This window comes from Leucoraja erinacea, chromosome 2 (assembly GCF_028641065.1).
Source record: "Leucoraja erinacea ecotype New England chromosome 2, Leri_hhj_1, whole genome shotgun sequence".
Lineage (NCBI taxonomy): Eukaryota > Metazoa > Chordata > Chondrichthyes > Rajiformes > Rajidae > Leucoraja > Leucoraja erinaceus.
This window is the reverse complement of record NC_073378.1, coordinates 125,658,557-125,677,080: the sequence shown is the minus strand read 5'-3', so window position 1 is coordinate 125,677,080 and position 18,524 is coordinate 125,658,557. Positions and strand designations below refer to the sequence as shown.

The 18,524-nt window shown below is 39.2% G+C and overlaps 1 protein-coding gene across 1 annotated transcript in view; it reads left to right on the top strand.

Annotated features, from left to right (window-relative positions):
- LOC129715287 (integrin beta-1-B-like) overlaps positions 1-18,524 on the top strand; it is a 67,814-nt gene that overhangs the window by 32,073 nt on the left and 17,217 nt on the right. The window contains exons 2-10 of the mRNA XM_055665152.1: positions 3,673-3,742; positions 7,718-7,803; positions 11,193-11,409; positions 12,945-13,115; positions 13,285-13,523; positions 13,866-14,024; positions 14,182-14,277; positions 17,153-17,242; positions 17,347-17,487. Coding sequence (XP_055521127.1) covers positions 3,673-3,742; positions 7,718-7,803; positions 11,193-11,409; positions 12,945-13,115; positions 13,285-13,523; positions 13,866-14,024; positions 14,182-14,277; positions 17,153-17,242; positions 17,347-17,487 — 1,269 coding nt within the window. The remainder of the gene's footprint in view (positions 1-3,672; positions 3,743-7,717; positions 7,804-11,192; positions 11,410-12,944; positions 13,116-13,284; positions 13,524-13,865; positions 14,025-14,181; positions 14,278-17,152; positions 17,243-17,346; positions 17,488-18,524) is intronic.

Genomic DNA, 18,524 nt, shown 5'->3' with positions numbered 1-18,524 from the left:
ATTGATCCCTAGGATGGCGGGACTGTCATATGAGGAAAGATTGAAAAGACTAGGCTTGTATTCACTGGAGTTTAGAAGGATGAGATGGGGATCTTCTAGAAACTTATAAAAGGACTGGACAAGCTATATGCAGGAAAAATGTTCCCAATGCAGGGCGAGTCCAGAACCAGGGGCCACAGTTTTAGAATAAAGGGGAGGTCATTTAAGACTGAGGTGGGAAAAAAAAAATTCACCCAGAGTTGTGAATTTATGGAATTCCCTGCCACAGAGGGCAGTGGAGGCCAAATCACTGAATGGATTTAAGAGAGAGTTAGATAGAGCTCTAGGGGCTAGTGGAGTTGAGGTATATGGGGAGAAGGCAGGCACGGGTTATTGATAGGGGAAGATCAGCCATGATCACAATGAATGGTGGTGCAGGCTCAAAGGGCCGAATGGCCTCCTCCTGCCCCTATCTTCTATGTTTCTGTTTGGTATAAATACAAAAAAATTGTCCCTAGTGTGTAGGATAGTGTTAATGTGCGGGGATTGCTGGTCGGCGTGACTCGGTGGGCCTGTTTCTGTGCTGTATCTTTAAACTAAACTAAACAATCTAGGAATGGACAATAACTATAAGCTTTGTGTAGGAAGGAACTGTAGATGCTGGTTTAAGCCGAAGGTAGACATAAAAAGCTGGAGTATCTCATCTTATTAGAAGGAATGTTTCCAGCAGCTGTCACTCTACTCAACAACGTACCCTCGGTACTGCCAATCACCCCCCCCCCAATCCCCCCCCCCCCCCCCCCCCCCCCCCCCCGGACACTTATTATTTTTTAAATTCAAATCGTTTGCTATGTCGCTCTTCAAGGGAGATGCTAAATGCATTTCGTTGTCTCTGTACTGTACACTGACAATGACAATTAAATTGAATCTGAATCTGATCTGATCTGAATGGGTGATGTTTTGGGTCGCGACTGTTCTTCAGACTGTCACCCGAACGTCACCCATTCCTTCTCTCCAGAAATGCTGCCTGTCCCACTGAGTTACTTCAGCTGTTTGTGTCTGACTACAAGCTTTGCTTTTATTCTGAAAAATAAAACGTTTCATTGCTAATATTTGTAATTAATAAAATACAAATTTTACTCTGGTAGAGACTTGAACATTGTAATGCATGTTAACTATTTTACCTTGTCGAGGTCAATGACCATGTAATTAAATGACAGCTGATGTGTTATTTTTAAAAAGCTGTAGAATAAAGACATGGATTGCATTTCGGTATTGAAGCCGGGTTATTTGTTTCAACTTGACTATCAGATCAGCAAGTTGGAACAGTGTTTTGGAAGGCTTGCCGCCATGAAAAAATGCATGCTCGTGTGTACTTTCTTAATTGTCTGTTTCAAGTGCTTTTTTGAGGGATGAGCCCTTGAGTTAATACCTGGAATACAAGGCTAGTTTTGGATTCACTAGAAATAAGCAGATAACGACTTGTTAGATTGTTCCCTGGTAAGTTCAAGCATAATTTTGGATATAATAGCTCTCTCCTTCCAAGTCCTCATTACTAAACATATTATTGAAGAATTTGAACAAATTTTCAGCCGTTCTCAATAAACTATGATAGTGCACAGATCGAAGTATGTAGACCAACCATAGTGACACACAGTTCTTGGTGATTCAGTGTTGAGAAAGTATTGTGGTTTGGGTTGTGCAGAGTGGTTCCAGAATCTAGTGGTTAATGGGAGGAAGTTGATCTTGGACTTGGAGATAATGGTTCTCAGGCTCCCATTCAACATTCTTGATGGGAGCAATTGGACAATCCAATGCTTTTCCTTTATCGTCACTGGATTAATAACCTGGAATTCCCAACTAAGCACCATCAACACATGTATTGCAGTAGTTCAGTTGCATCACCAACATGCGGCAAAGAGGAAGTAAATGTGTTCTGAATGAAAGGTGATTAAACTGAGGCTTTGACTTTGTTTCTGTATGCATACTAAGAGCATTCTCAAGCATTGTAACTTAATGTACCTCTCTTCAGTTTAATGTTTTGGGTTAGCTCTTTTTAATTCGAGAAGAAAAATGTCCACTGGTACTGTAATGTGTTCTGAAGCTGTGAATTGATGAGTGCCTTTCCAGATTATAAAAACTGTTTTGTTAGTTGGGCGAGCCTTTGGTTCGATAATCGATTTAATGTCTAATTCAATAATCTGCATCCTCTTGCCTGTTAGACAAACAGGAACTACCTAAATAAGTTGGCTAAATTACAATAATTGCAGAATTATTCTGTATGCATCTCTCCCATTTCCCCCGCCCCCAAATGTCCATTGCAGCAGTTGGGAAATGAAAGCCAAGCTTGTTCGCACTTAGTAAAACATGCAAACCTATCCCCCGGCACCTGGTGACGCAATGGGTTACTTTTAAGGCGTTGGTGCTGGCTTGGGTATTTCATGGGACTGGTATCAACACAATGTCTGAAGCATTTGGCAGGCTGAGTGTGTTTTTATCTATGTTTACATATGTGTGCATTCTAACTAAATTGCTCTGACATTATGAAACCCTGACATCCCCACCCCCAAGAATCCCCAAGAAGTTCAAGAGCACCAGAGTTGAGAACTACTGTTTTACAAAGTCCTCTCCAGAGTTGCAAATAACCTTTTTAATCTATCAATTGCTAAATAGAAATACACGTGGAAATGTAATCAACCATTCCTTACAGCTTTGGGTAGATTTAGAAGCTTGAAGCTTTGGTTTATGTTTTTGGCAGGGAAACAACATTAAAATTTGAAGGAAGTGGTTGTGTTAACCATTGAATGTCAGCCAGTAAGAACATAGAACAACTCAGCCAACTAACAGATAAACCTTGACAAACCCTATTGCAAAACAGATCACACTTCTTCAACCGTGCCTCTTGCACTCTCCACTCTCTCAATTTCTCCATCTCTGTCGCATCTGCTCTCAAGATGAAGTGTTCCATATTAGGACATCCAAAATGTCCTAATTCTTCAGGGAATGTGGTTTCTCCTCTTTTGTGATAGATGGGGCTTTCACATGTGTCTCCTGTGTCTGTAGTTGTTTTTTTTTCTCTCGCTCCTCCTCTACCTCCCTTCCTCAATGTTCATGTCAAACATGATGCCAAGTTAAACTGATCTTGTCTGCCTGTACATGCTCATTATCCTGTAAATTTCTGCACATCCATATGCCTATCCAAAAGCTGCTTTAATGCCACTCTTGCATCTGCCTCCACCACCACCTCTGGTAGTGTGTTCCAAACACCCACCACTATCTGTCTAAAAATAAGTTGACATGAAGAATATAGATGTGCTTGGATGCGATGTGGGCATTTTTTAAATCAAAGAAAGGGGGCAAGGTTTTAGGTCTGGTCACAATGCTCTCAGCTATTATGAGCATTGCAGTGCAAAATTCTCAGAGGCCTGGAGATGTCTCTTGACTTGGGGAATGCTGTGAAGATTATCTTAAATTGTGAAAACAAGAATCTGGATGTATAGGACTTGAGTTTTACTAAAGTACCACCCAAAATTAACTGGTTCATTAACACAACAGCTAATCACACTGGGAAATGCCATAATGGAGTGTTTTTTTTTTTACCTAAACATATGCAAATAAAGGTTTTGAGCGGAAACAACATTTTGAATGCTTCTTTGATTTTGATTTAATGAAACTTTTGTTTAATCCTTTCAGATGGATTTGAAATGTATCCTGTGTACGGTACTGATTTGCTGCGGCTGCTGGCAAGGTCTTGCCCAATCAGGTAACACGTGAAATTAATGACTAATTAATATTACTGAAGATATTCAATCAAACATCAAGAATTTTATTTCTGGATATGTTTTCGTGCAATCACATTGCTCCATGAAGTCGCTGCTTGTGCTCATTCCTCTCGATTCACAATGTTTAATAGAATCTTTCACGGGAATTGGCCATTCACCTCTTCCCGTGTCCAGCCCTGGACGATACATGCCTTTCACACATGCTGATGACACCTACCTCATTGCCTCTCTCAATTCTTTTACCACATCAATACATAGAAACATAGAAAATAGGTGCAGGAGGAGGCCATTCGGCCCTTCAAGCCATTGTGATCATGGCTGATCATCCTCAATCAATAACCCGTGCCTGCCTTCTCCCCATATCCCTTGATTCCACTACCACCTAGAGCTCTATCTGACTCTCTTAAATCCATCCAGTGACTTGGCCTCCACTGCCCTCTGTGGCAGGGAATTCCACAAATTCACAACTCTCTGGGTGAAAATGTTTTTTCTCACCTCAGTCTTAAAAGGCCTCCACTTTATTCTAAGACTGTGGCCCCTGGTTCTGGACTCGCTCATCATTGGGAACATTTTTCCTGCATCTAGCTTGGCCAGTCCTTTTTATAATTTGTATATGTTTCTATAAGATTTCCCCTCATCCTTCTAAACTCCAGTGAAAACAAGCCTAGTCTTTTCAATCTTTCCTCGTATGACAGTCCCGCCATCCCAGGGATTAATCTCGCGAATTTACGCTGCACTGCCTCGGCCACAAGGATGTCCTTCCTCAAATTCTGAGACCAAAACTGGACACAATACTCTAGATATGGTCTCACCAGAGCCCTATACAACTGCAGAAGAACCTCTTTACTCCTGTACTGAAATCCTCTTATTATGAATACAATGCTGCATCTCTGATTGTAGCTTGAGTTTGGTTTATTGTCACGTGTAACGAGGTGAAAAGCTTTTGTTGTGTGCAAACCAGTCAGCTGAAAGACCATGTATGATTACGATCGTACCATTCACAGTACATAGATACATGATAAAGGGAATATCGTGAATAATGTTTAATGCAAGATAAAGCCAGGAAAGTCCGATCAAAGATAGTCTGAGGGTCTCCAATCAGGTAGATAGTAGTTTGGGACTGCTCACTAGTTGTTGGTAGGATGATTCAGTTGCCTGGCAACAGCTGGGAAGAAACTGTCCCTGAATCTGGAGGTCTGCGTTTTCACACTTCTATACCTTTTGACCGATGGGAGAGGGGAGAAGAGGGAGTGGCCGAGGTGCAACACCATGTAACACAGAGTGTTATGTACTGAACCATGTGACGGGTCCAGCACGGGAGAAGAATCGATCCATTGAGCCCGCACTGGTTTCCAGAATAATATTCCCATCAGTGCGAATTGCCCTTGCTTTTTTTGTTTCCTCCATAGTCCTGCAAATTATTCTGCTTGAAGTGTTTATTAATTCAATTTCTAAGACTCCTGTCTTCTGTTTTCACAACCTGTGGTGGCAATACTTTCTAGATCACAGCTACTGCTTTTTTTTTTTAATCCGCATCCGTTTTACAGTTCTCTGAAAATTCTGATGCCAGACTAGCAGGTTCTCTGAACTATTGCTTGTTACTACTATTAATAACCCAGTGGTTTTACTCAACATTTTTTACATGCGAGTTCAAAGGAATAGTTAACTGCTAGTTTAAAAGAAACGGGAAGTAGAAGCGGTACGTTTCAGCTCATCAAAACTAGCTCAAACAGACAATTACTCTGGATCAGGCCACGAATCTATCCACATGCAGTTTCCAAATTGCAGCTGCACGCCCTGCTTGCATTTTGGAGCCCAGCTCATGTCTTTGAACCGACTGCTAATGGGAGCAGCAACATGCTCCACCTATCTAAGAAGGTTGTAATCATGCATACCTGCAATAAATCTCCCCTCAACATTTTTTTTAATCCAATCCCGGGTTTCCTTGTGTCTTAATTTCCTTCATTCTTTGTGGTAAAGTGCATTATTTTACAGTTCACTCATTTGACATTTGGATTTCCAGTCAGCCTGCACATCCACATTGTGTTGCATGGTATAACTATCCAGTCCTGACAGTATAGCAATGTCCTGTTGAACATGGGTAAAATTGAAGCCCTTCTTAAATTTGCACATTCCATTCCATACTTATCAATTGTCATTGACTAAGCCAAATTATTGGTGTCCAGGTTATTTTGCTCTATCCAGAATTCTTATATTTTTCTCGGAGTTCCCCCCTGAACACTGCCTTCCATCTGACCAAATTTGTTCATTCAGTGGTGAAACCTCTTCAAACTTCGTTTCAATATTTTCATCCGATGGATTTATCCTTTCCATTGATTTATCATGTACATTAAGGGAAGAAAAGGATTGAATATGTAGTTCAAGAAGGAACTTATGACCTTCATAAGCTCGAGATGAAGGGCTTGAGGACAGTTGGGGGTGAAAAATGAATTGTTGTAAGGAGATCCAGAATCAAAAAATAAAGTATCAAAGCAATATTTTTAATCGGCATATTTTCATAATTTTCAAATGGAATTGCGCCACGTGAGGTTTTACTGATTTTTACACAAATTATCAAATGAAGCAATGGTTTCACAGAGTTGGTGATTTCTGTAGAAGGTCATTAATCTATGATTCTAACAGCTTGTGATATGTTGACCATACCTTTTCTTAACAAATGATCTCATCAATTTCATGACTTAGTTTGAATGCTTTAAATTGGGTACTCAATTTTATTTTTGAACTGTGTAGTTCTATTGAATTCTAACCGTATTTCAGTCAATTCCACTAAACCTGCTTACAATACACAGCAAATTGATATTTGCCTGCAATGGCAAATTAGTCTACACGAGGTCATTTTATTGCCATGTTTTTTTTCACCAAATCCCACTCCCCTAGAAATTCCAGAGCACAAGCTAGCAAGGGCAATTTACAATGGCAAATCTTGGGCATATTTTTTTTTTAAATGTAAGAATTCCAGAGCACAAGCTAGCACTTAGAGGGGGAGAACATGTATTCCACAGAGACAGCACTTGAGGTTGAATCTAGAACTGTGAGACAGCAGTTCTACCAATTGTGCTGTTCAGCGGTAGAATTTGGTGGGGTGGAGGGGAGGTGATGTCGATGGGAATATGGTGAGAATAGAATGATAAAATAAGATTATTATAGGATTGGTATAAATGGGTGGTTGACCGTCAGTGTGCATGAGTGATGGATCTGTTTCTTCAGTATGACTCTCATGAATCTAAGGACAGGAGTAGTGGGAAGAGAATACAAGCAGATATGAATTAAGTTTCATTTGAGTGGAAACGGGTGAATGATCACAAACCAAATTATCTCAAGTCCTCAATTTTTTTTTAAATAATTCAGAACGGCAAAAATATGACAAACTGAGCCTTTTCAAGATTACTGTGGAAACTTCAAAATAAATTTTAGATCAACATCGTCTGAAAAGTTTTAATGATGCTGAAATTTGTAAATATAAGAAAAAAAATAGTAGATTAAAATCTCAGTCATTGAAATGATAATTGGAATAACAGACTAGGGTTATTTTGAGGCATTTAAGGCATAATCTGATTGAAGTGCTAAAGTTAATGGAGGAAGCAGATAAATCAGCTCGGGGTAATTTTGTCCGGCTAACAAGACTTGATTAACAACATTCAAACATTGGGAAAGGGACACTCTTAAAGATGGTGTGCTGACGCAAGTTATGAATTGAAGTAGATTGAAAGAGATGGAGCCTATCTCTGTCAATGATCCAATTTAAAACAAAAAAATTCCCAGTTTGATTTGTCTGGGGCTGGTGATAAACAGAATACTGATTTAATCTTGCTTAATGTCTACCATTGAAGGGTTTTGATGAGGTTTCCTAGTGTTCAGTGTATACTTGATACTACTTTTGCAATTGAAATGCAGTTAGACAGTTTGGAAACATAATCTGCCTTTCTATGTTACAGACACTAGTGAGTGTTTAAAAGCCAACGCAAAGTCATGTGGAGAATGTATACAAGCTGGTAAAAATTGTGGATGGTGCACCAAAAGTGTAAGTTTAAAAAAATTTAAAAACATTGAACACAACAGCAAATATTGCATGACTTGTATTTCTATTGTGGAGGGATGGGAGAATGCTGCAAATCATCTGGGCACTGGGCATTTACAGTTAAATAGCACTCGTACACAGTCATTGTAAGTTTTCAGACCAAGTGTTCTAGTTTCTGAAGCTTTGTCATTGGCATAAGATACACGCAAAATGCTGGAGTATTTTGGGGACAGGCAGTCGAGACCGTTCAGACTGAAAGTCATGGGAAAGGGAAATGAGGATTATAGACGATGATGTGGAGAGATATAGAACAATGAATTAAAGATACGTAAAAGAGTAACAATGATAAAGACTTGCACCTCCTCCAACCTCATCTACTGTATCCATTGTTCAAAATGTGGGATCTTATACAGTGGCGAGACCAAATATAGACTGGGCGACCGTTTCACTGAACACCTTCGCTCAGTCCGCCTGGACCAACCTGATCTCCTGGTTGCTAAATACTTTAATTCCCCTTCCCATTCCCACGCTCACTTTTCCATCCTCCATTGTCAGAGTGAGGCTAAAGCAAATTGGAGGAACATCATCTCATATTTTGTTTGGGCAGCCCAGTGGTATGAATATTGATTTATCTAACTTCAAGTAACCCCTGCATTCTCTCTCTCTCCATCGCTCCCTCATCAAAGTCACACCAGCTTCACGTTCTCATCCTGCAAACGGCTAAAAATGGGCTGTTTCCTTTATCATTGTTACTTTTTTGTATATCTTTCATTCATTGCTATCTCTCGTTTCCCCTTCCCATGATTTTCAGTCTGAATACTCTTGATTTACTGGAAATTGTTCCCCACAATTCAAAATAGTCTGAGCAAAAGTTAGTATTTAGCTGTTACTATAAACTCCAAATTAAGTACACAGCATTTTGTCACCTGATATATCTCGTCAAAAGGTGTTATCTTCCCGTGAACAAGTGTCTCAACTCGAAACGTTACCCATTCCTTCTCTCCAGCGATGGTGCCTGTCCTGCTGAGTTACTCCAGCATTTTGTTTCTATCTTCGGTTTAAACCAGCATCTGCAGTTCCTTTCTACATATTTTGTCATTGGCCTGCCTGTTAAAATATAGCATATAGAACAGTGCAACACAGGAGGTACACAAAAAAGCTGGAGAAACTCAGCGGGTGCAGCAGCATCTATGGAGCGAAGGAAATAGGCAACGTTTAGGGCCGAGTGCAACACAGGAGATGGCTCTTCGGTCCAAGATGTTTTTGGTGAACATGATGCCAAATTAAACTAATCCCTGGGCACAAGGAACTGAAAATGCTGATTTACAAAAAATGCTTGCGTAACTCAGCAGGTCAGGCAGCATCACTGGAGAACATGGATAGGCGTGTTTCAGGTCAGGACTTTGTGTACTTCAGTACTTTGTGTCTTTTCCCTAATCCCTTCTGCCTACACGTAATCCATATCTTTCCATTTCCTGCATATTCATATACCTATCTAAAAGTCTCTTAAATGGCAAATTTGTATCTGCTTCCCTTGTATCTCCTCTGCATTATTTGACACTTCCACATTTGACACAAAAATAATCTGGCTGTCTATGTTATCAATGCCTTTGTTTAAATAAACTTCCATTTGGGTCTTCCGTCGGCCCCTCGTGCTCCGGGGAAAACAATCCAGCATCATCAAATGTTTGCTACTTCAACTTTAAAGACATTGTGTATGTCCAGCTGTCTTTGACTGGTGTAAATACGTGGAATTCAATTGGATGTCTTGACTTAGTTTGATTATGTTGTGAAGATCTGTTATGTTAGCAGATCTTCTGAGGCCTTATTGCAATTTGGAAGGAAGTAGGTTGCTGTGGTACTCTTTACCACAACTGATAGTGGCTTGTGGGAATGGGGTTATTTCAAAGAATTTGACGAATGGTGAAGTTGAAAAAATGGTCAAAGGAAGTCACAACATTAGGGCATTAAGATAGCTGGGTACAGCTTTGCTGAAACAAGAAAAGACAAAATAAAAACATGCAAAGCAGGAAATATACTGGAAATGCTCGGGTCATGCAGCATCGGCAGAATGAGAAACATTTAATGTTTCAGGACAAAGATGGTTAATCAGAAGTAGGGAAAATAAGGACAAAGTACATTAAGTTTTGAGAGAAGGTGAGAAGTAGAGAGTAAAGGGGAAGGTTTGTGATGGGACAGAACAGGAGAGGTTGTGTGATGCGAGTGAGTGTGGCAAAATCACGTAATACACGAGTCTGGGGGAGATCAAGGCAGGACATGACAAAAAAAAAAAAATCTGATATAGCTCAAAGAGAACAAAGATTTATGCCAAAGAAAAGTAGAAAATGGTCTAATGAAAATAGCAGCATTCGAAGTGTTAAATAGCTGGGGTAAAGAGTCGATAGTTGAAATGACTTTCAGACATACTTCAGTGTTAAATACATTTTTTATCTCATACTCAGCAAATTATGACAGCAGTTTGTTAAATGGGAATGATTTCAACATTGGAATTCTTTTGCGGTATGGCTCAGAGCTGAGCAATGTGAACTTGTATGTTATACAACTTATTACAATATCACTTTGAATTTTCAGTACAGAAAGTTGCCCCCTTGGACATTTTCACAAATAATTACAGCTCCTTGAATTTTTTCTTTTTGTTCTCTACACGTTATTAATGTGAAATATTTTGCAAGTGTTTATGAAGGGTTTTAGTGTAAGTTGGGAATGGTTGCTTCTCTGGTCTTCATCGCCCCTCCCCACCTGTACTTACCTATTGCTTGCCAGTTCCTGCCCCACCTCTTCCTACTTTGGGAGATTGCAACTTTCACATTGTTTGCACTAATGCAATCAACCTGGTGTGCACAATCAAATAAGATCAAATAGAACAAGTTGTCCCGACAACTTTAGGCTGTGCACGCCATACGCAAGAAGAAGACGCCCAAGTTTCTGCCTTCCGTCGGTCTGAAGAAGAGTCCAATTCCAAACATTGTCTGTTCTTTTCACCCTATAGATACTGCCTGCTGTGCTGGGTTCCTCCAGCACTTTGTTTTATGCTTAAAATTGCAGCATCTGCATTCACTTGTCTCCATTTTATGTGACCATTGTAACTTATTTGATAACAAAAAAATTGAGGATCGGCAGAATAACACTTTTGTGCAATCCTAACCAGTTTTAGAGGATTGTTAATGGGCGTGAGCGATTGGCATTTCAGTGAGCTGTTAAAATGGGCCGCCTGGATCGGAACCTATACTTGGAAGTTTCAGCTATGGTATACTGATAAGCTATAACACAATAAAATCAAATAGCATGAAATACTTGGCATCATATGAGTTCAAAAACTGCAAAGAGGCTTATCTGCTACTCAAACAAATGAATTTGGGTTTTTTTTGTAGAAATTCTTACAACAGGGGGAGCCAAACTCTGCACGCTGTGATGATATCCAATCATTGAAAAAAAGAGGGTGTGCAATGGATGAGATTGAAAATCCCAAAGGTTCACAAACAATAACCGCTAATAAGGAACTTACTGGTCGCAGAAGCAGTGGAAAGATAAAGCTAGAAGACATTACGCAGATTCGACCACAGAAGCTAACCCTGAAATTGCGATCAGGTATTTCCATAGGAATTACTAAGAGTAATATTTGCTTTAATGTAGAAAATATTTAAAATTCAATAAGGTCTGCTGCAAATAATAACCATTCAGGAATACACCCAAGACAAATTATCTTGAGTTGCAAAGTAGTTGAGCGTTAGACCTTTAAAATTATTAGACTTTAAAATTATTTAATCCTAGCAGAAAATTCATCACTGTCAAGAATGCAGTCAGTAAAACCCTACATTGTGTGGACCCAGTCACATGAGTATTGACTGCCTGGAAGACTGGCTCGCATAACTGAAAAATGCCATTATGGCAAATTGGCAAACATCTGTTATTTTAGTATTGTGGACATTGTTTTGGGCAACTTAATTTTCAAAGCATTCTAATTTGTTACAGGGACAGTCCAGCTTTGAGGTGAGGTGCTTTGAAGTGACCTCATTGTGATTTGAAGTGCATTGAATCACTGCTGTAATTTGAAATGCAGCGCAAGGCTACATTGTTGGTCACTTTCTCCCACAACATCACAGGGCGTAGGAAATCAGGAGTGTTGTTGTAGTGTGTGCTTAAGAGGGCCAAAGTTTAATGTACTTTATACTTAATGACAAATTAGTCTCCAACAACTCATTCATTTGTTGGCACAGGGCAAAAATTAGCCAATTCCTGTTCATAAAGTTTAACTCCAGAGACAAGCGATTTGATGTTAAGGGATTTTATGTTTAAGCAGAGATTGCATAGGTTTTTTGGTTGGTCAATATTCCAATGACTGAGTCCACATATTGTAGTTACATTGTTATTAGTAATAAAAACCATCGGTCTATTAGTATACTGAGATTCCCATAAACAAATGCAATGAATTTTGTTAATGAGGGATAACATGATGACAGCTACCTTCTCTTGAATATGAGATGCCCTGGCTCCAATAGGCAAGATTGTGATTTTAAATCCGATTGTAATGATGACATTCCTCCTGTATTGAGATTTTTTCAATCTAGATTATGCCAAATTCCCATGGGTCTTAAAACATTATTTCTACCGTTTTTCACGGAAATTAAGATTGTGACAATTTAACTCCGCCATTTGAGGATCTGAGTAATAAAATGAGAACTTCTGTTGCTCAACGTTGAAACCATTATAGTAACATTTTTATATTTAGAAGTTCTCATTGTTCTGTAGATAACTCTTATCTGGCAGAAAGGTCCTTCTGTGCCCCAATGACGTGGATTCTCTGAAACCTTCCCCTCCCCTATCTTGCTATTCTGATTCACTTGATCTTTTGTTTCTGATGATCATGTTAAATATATAGAATTTGTTATAATGCTGCCACTTCTGATACAAGAATAAAGATACAGTTCAGAATTGGGCTTTCTACAAAGGTGTAATATACTTGAGATGGTATTAATTTGCATGACATACCCAATATAGATCATTTTCAAAGAACAAAACTCATTGAGACATTCAGTCATTCACTGTTTCACGGTTAAAATAAATTACTTGTGAATGTTCATTTTGTATGCCCATTTCTAACACTGGAATCACTTGCTTTTCAGGAGAGCCCCAAACCTTCTCATTGACTTTCAAGAGAGCTGAGGACTATCCTATTGATCTCTATTATCTTATGGATCTCTCATTTTCAATGAAAGATGACTTGGAAAACGTTAAAAAGTTAGGAACCGAATTAAAAAATGAAATGCAAAAGATAACTTCGGATTTCAGAATTGGTACGAATCTTGTTTTATTTCTTTTGTTGTACGTCCTTGCTTTTTGCAGACAATGCTTCATCTGGCTGTATGGTAATTCAAATCACACTGTACCAATTGGTGCATGTGGTAATAAATGTCTCGAACTCTCTTCTCTCTTGATCTTGTATTAAACCTTTTTTTAATTTAGGGTTTGGGTCTTTTGTCGATAAAACTGTGATGCCGTACATCAGCACTACCCCAGCCAAACGAAAAAATCCTTGCCCTAATGGTGAAATATGTACGAGCCCATTTAGCTACAAAAATGTGCTACCATTGACGAATGATGGATCAAAATTCAATGACCTCGTAAGCAACCAAACCATTTCTGGGAATCTGGACTCTCCGGAAGGTGGTTTTGATGCCATCATGCAGGTTGCTGTCTGCGGGGTAAGTGATAATAACTCCTTGATTATTTTGAATGAAATATCTTGTACATGCTTGGGTTATCTGGAGATTTTATTTTCACTTATTGTTCTATTATAAAGATCATAAGGTTTTGCAAAATTCTGCACTAACTTAACACATACTTCAGCAGATCTCCCCTCAACTACTTTCAGTGTGCTGTAGAATGTTTCCAATATCCACACACAATTCTCTCCTGTGTTCTAAATGCTTCTTATTTTCTCCAGCAACGGTCTATTTCATCTCACCCATCTATGCCTCCAATAAATTAGAATTGTAAAAGTTACTGGAATTCAGGAGGTCATTTAATTGTGCTTTACTTTACAGGAAAAAATTGGTTGGCGAAATGTGACTCGGTTGCTCGTATTCTCTACAGATGCAGGGTTTCACTTTGCAGGAGATGGTAAACTGGGAGGCATTGTTCTACCAAATGATGGGAAATGCCATCTCAATACTAATGGTCTCTACACCATGAGTGATTACTTAGTAAGTTTGTTATTTCATCCTGGAATTTATGGCTCTTGAAAATATTATTGACTATATTCCCAAAGACAGAATGATGACTTTACTACTTTTTATAAATGATCAAATAATCTGTAAAAGTATCAATCAGCTGAAAATCTTAATTTTTTTTTGTATGCAGGATTATCCATCAATTGCTCATTTGGTACAGAAGCTTAGTGAAAATAATATTCAGCCTATTTTTGCTGTTACCGAAGATTTCAAGGGTGTATACAAGGTAAATGCTTAAATACATTTCACATCAATACAAAATAAATATTTGAGTATGAGGTACAGAAATATTCTTAACGCTTCTTCATTATTGTTATTTGACCACTGGAACTGGTTGTAGGACTTGTTAACTTATAACAATACACTTACAGGCACAGACCCTTTAGCCCAAGATATCTGGGCCGAACATGATACCAAATGAATCTCCTGTTCCTACCCGTGTTCCGTATTCCACCGTTCCCTGCATATCCATGTGCCTATGTAATACCTTGCTAAACGTCACTTTCACATCTGTTTCCACCACCACCTCGGCAGCACATTCCAGCCACCCGCCACTGTGTGGGGGTGAGGACGGAGGGTGAATTTGTCCTACACGTCACCTTTAAACTTCCCTCTCTGAGGTTAAAGCAATGCCCTCAACTATGATAAGTCCATCCCGTGGAAAAAGGTTCTGCCTGTCTCACCTATTAATGTAATGTGACTTGTATATTTCTACAAAGTCTCCCCTTAACCTACGATGCGATGCTCCAGAGTAAACAATCAAGTTTGTCCAACCGCTCCTAACAACTAATTATCTCTATTACAAGCCACATCCTCTTTTGTACTCTCGCCAAAGCATCCACATCCTTCTTGGAGGTTTGGTTTCCTGTCAGCAAAGACAGAAATCTTTGCATAATCACTGGCAATATGTTATCGCAGCATTTTGTTCATTGAGGAAAAGGATATTTGAAGGTTAGGAATTGGACCATAAGTTTTGTGTCATGTTTATCAGACTAGGAGGCCGTGCCCTGCAATATGATTTTTGAACCTAGACCATCACCAGCAAACATCTCAAGACAAAGTACCACCAATGTTGTCTCCGCAATATCCTCCCAATTCTTTGGATGAAAAGAGTATTAATATCAGTTTCCTTTCCCAGGCCAACATTCCCATTATTGAGGCCCAAGTTACACTTAGTCAGTTTATTTGGGCCAGCCACATTATTCACATGCACAATGCCAGACTTTTGAAATAGAATCTATATTCCAAGCTCAGTCGTGGGAAATGATTATCAAATGGATGAGGAAAATATTCAAGGGTGGTACTCAAAGTCAACTTGATAAATGTAACATCCCCACTGATTATAGAGTGATACAGTGTGGAAACAGGCCCTTCGGCCCAACATGTCCCAGCTACACTAGTCCCACCTGCCTGCGCTTGGTTCATATCCTTGGAAATTCTTAGCTCTGAGTTTGACATCAGTGGTGGGCAAATTAATGGAAAGGATACTTGGAGATAATATATGTAAGCATCTGGATAAACGGGGTCTGATTAGGAACAGTCAACATGGATTTGTGCCTGGAAGGTCGTGTTTGACTAATCTTCTTGGATTTTTTGTTGTTTGTCATGTACATCAATGATCTGGATGATGGTGTGGTAAATTGGATTAGTAAGTCTGCAGATGATACTAAGATAGGTGGTGTTGTGGATAATGAAGTAGATTTTCAAAGTCTACAGAGAGATTTATGCCAGTTGGAAAAGTGGGCTGAAGATGGCAGATGGAGTTTAATGCTGATAAGTGTGAGATGCTACATCTTGGCAGGACAAATCAAAATATGATGTCCATGGAGGAAATGGTAGGGAATTGAGGAATGCAGTTGAACAGTGGGATCTAGGAATAACTGTGCACAGTTCCCTGAAGTTGGAATCTCATGTAGATCGGGTGGTAAAGAAAGCTTTTGGTGTGCTGGCCTTTATAAATCAGAGCATTGAGTATAGAAGTTGGGATGTAATGTTAAAATTGTACAAGGCATTGGTGAGGCCAATTCTGGAGTATGGTGTACAATTTTGGTTGCCTACTTATAGGAAGGATGTCAACAAAATAGAGAGTACAGAGGAGATTTACTAGAATGTTGCCTGGGTTTCAGCAACTAAGTTACAGAGAAAGGTTGAACAAGTTGGGTCTTTATTCTTTGGAGCGCAGAAGGTTACGGGGGGGACTTGATAGAGGTCTTTAAAATGATGAGAGGGATAGACAGAGTTGACGTGGATAAGCTTTTCCCCCTGAGAGTAGGGAAGATTCAAACAAGAGGACATGACTTGAGAATTAAGGGACAGAAGTTTAGGGGTAACATGAGGGGGAACTTCTTTACTCAGTGAGTGGTAGCTGTGTGGAATGAGCTTCCAGTGAAGGTGGTGGAGGCAGGTTCGATTTTATCATTTAAAAATAAATATGGACGGGAAAGGAATGGAGGGTTATGGTCTGAGTGCAGGTAGATGGGACTAGGGGAGAATACGTGTTTGGCACGGACTTGAAGGGCCGAGATGGCCTGTTTCCGTGCTGTAATTGTTATATGGTTATTGCAGGTTATTGCTAGATTCATTGGCATTCAAAAGGAAAATTGACTGAGCCACTTAAGGGCAAAGACATTATGCCAAATTTTATCTGAATTAACGCTAGATAAAGTTAATTGAAATTTTGTGAAATTGGAACAAATGCAAATGATGTAATCAAGTTAGGTTATGAACAATAAAGTTGGCATGTAAACCAGGGTGCACATTGAATGGGATGCATGTGCTTTGGTCTTTAGTTACAGCTGTATATAGCTATGAATTATTGGATGGTTCCTGGTTATGATCATTAATCCGTTCTTGTTCTCTTCTGGTTGCCTCTGTCTTAATCACTCAAAACTTTTTGTATTTATTAATTTGGAGAAAGGCATTCATGCTTTTAGCTCTTCTAAATTGTATTTATTACTGTACTGTACATTTCTTAGTATTCATTTATCACTTGATGTTTCCTATTCATCAGAAAAAAGATTATGGTTCTTATTGTTCTTAATGATGTTTCTTTATTGTTATTAAATAACCTGTGGTTAGCAATGTTGCATTATTTCTAATAGGAACTCCATAATCTTATTCCAAAATCTGAAGTGGGTGTTCTTTCTTCAAACTCCAGTAATGTCATCAAGTTGATCCTTGATGCTTATCATGTAAGTACAAGTAAAATATATTGATCTTCTAAATTTGTCTTCCTTTATCAATCCTGCATTTAAATAAAAACAATGGTGATTATATGCCTGTTTTATTTTAACAGGCTTTATCTTCTGAGGTTATCCTTGAGAACAATAAATTGCCAGAGGGACTTTCAGTGCAATATACAGCCTTTTGTAAGAATAATACTGTTCACACGGGTGAAAATGGCAGGAAATGCTTAGGTATTCAGATTGGTGATGAGGTAAGGTCCTGCTGATCATTATCGAATCCAACTTTTTCTTAAAGATTTGATCACTGGTTATGTACTTGTACTTTAAAAAAAAAAACATTTTACACATATCTTCATTTAGTTTGAAACGTACTATTGTTTCTGCTGAGTTCCTCATTAATGATAGCAACAAACATGAGACCAGTTGGAGGAACTCAGCAGGTCAGGTGGCATCTGTGGAGGGAAATGGTTCAATGATTAAAGTTTTGGGTTCCCCCACCATTGCTCACTCCTCCCTTCCCTATGTCGTTCTCATCTCCACCAACTGTTGTTCAATTCCATTCTTCACCATCCTTTCCTATCAGATTCCAGAACTTGCGACCTTTTATTACTTCTTGTCCTCCGGTTGCTATGGTCACCTTTTTCCCACCACCTGACCATGATATGCCAGTAAACCCCTCGTCACCTGTATCCACCTGTCACATAACAGCTCTTGCCCCATCTTGCTCTGTGAATATGTGCATCCAGTGGTATTTCTAGATTCTCTATTCTATATCAATGAAAAGTTAGTATCTGAGAATATTGCTCCTGGCAACGCAACATACAACCTTGGCGCCCGGTCTAATGATTGCGATGTATACTCTAGCAATTCATCAAAATCGGTATTGCTTTTCCATATATCTTTGATTTTAATGCTACCATCTCTATAATTAAGTAAAATAATGGCATGATTCTAATGCATAGAGCACAGACACAAATCTTTCTGCCCATCACGTCCTTGCTGTCTATTGACTTTCTCTCTACATGAATCCTCTTACTGTCTATCCTTTGCGAATGCAAATGCTCAACTAAATACTTAAATATGTGTCTCTGGCTCCACATCTCCCTCAGGCAGCGCATTCCAGATTCCAAGTTCCACCCCCTGCACCTCCCACTCCTTAAATCTATGCCCTCCAGTTTTGTATATCTCTGCCATGGAGAATGGCTTTCTCCTGACGACTCTATCTTATCATTGCTCCTCAGAATTCTGCATACCTCAGTTAGTCTCCTCTCAGCCCCCACTGCTCCAA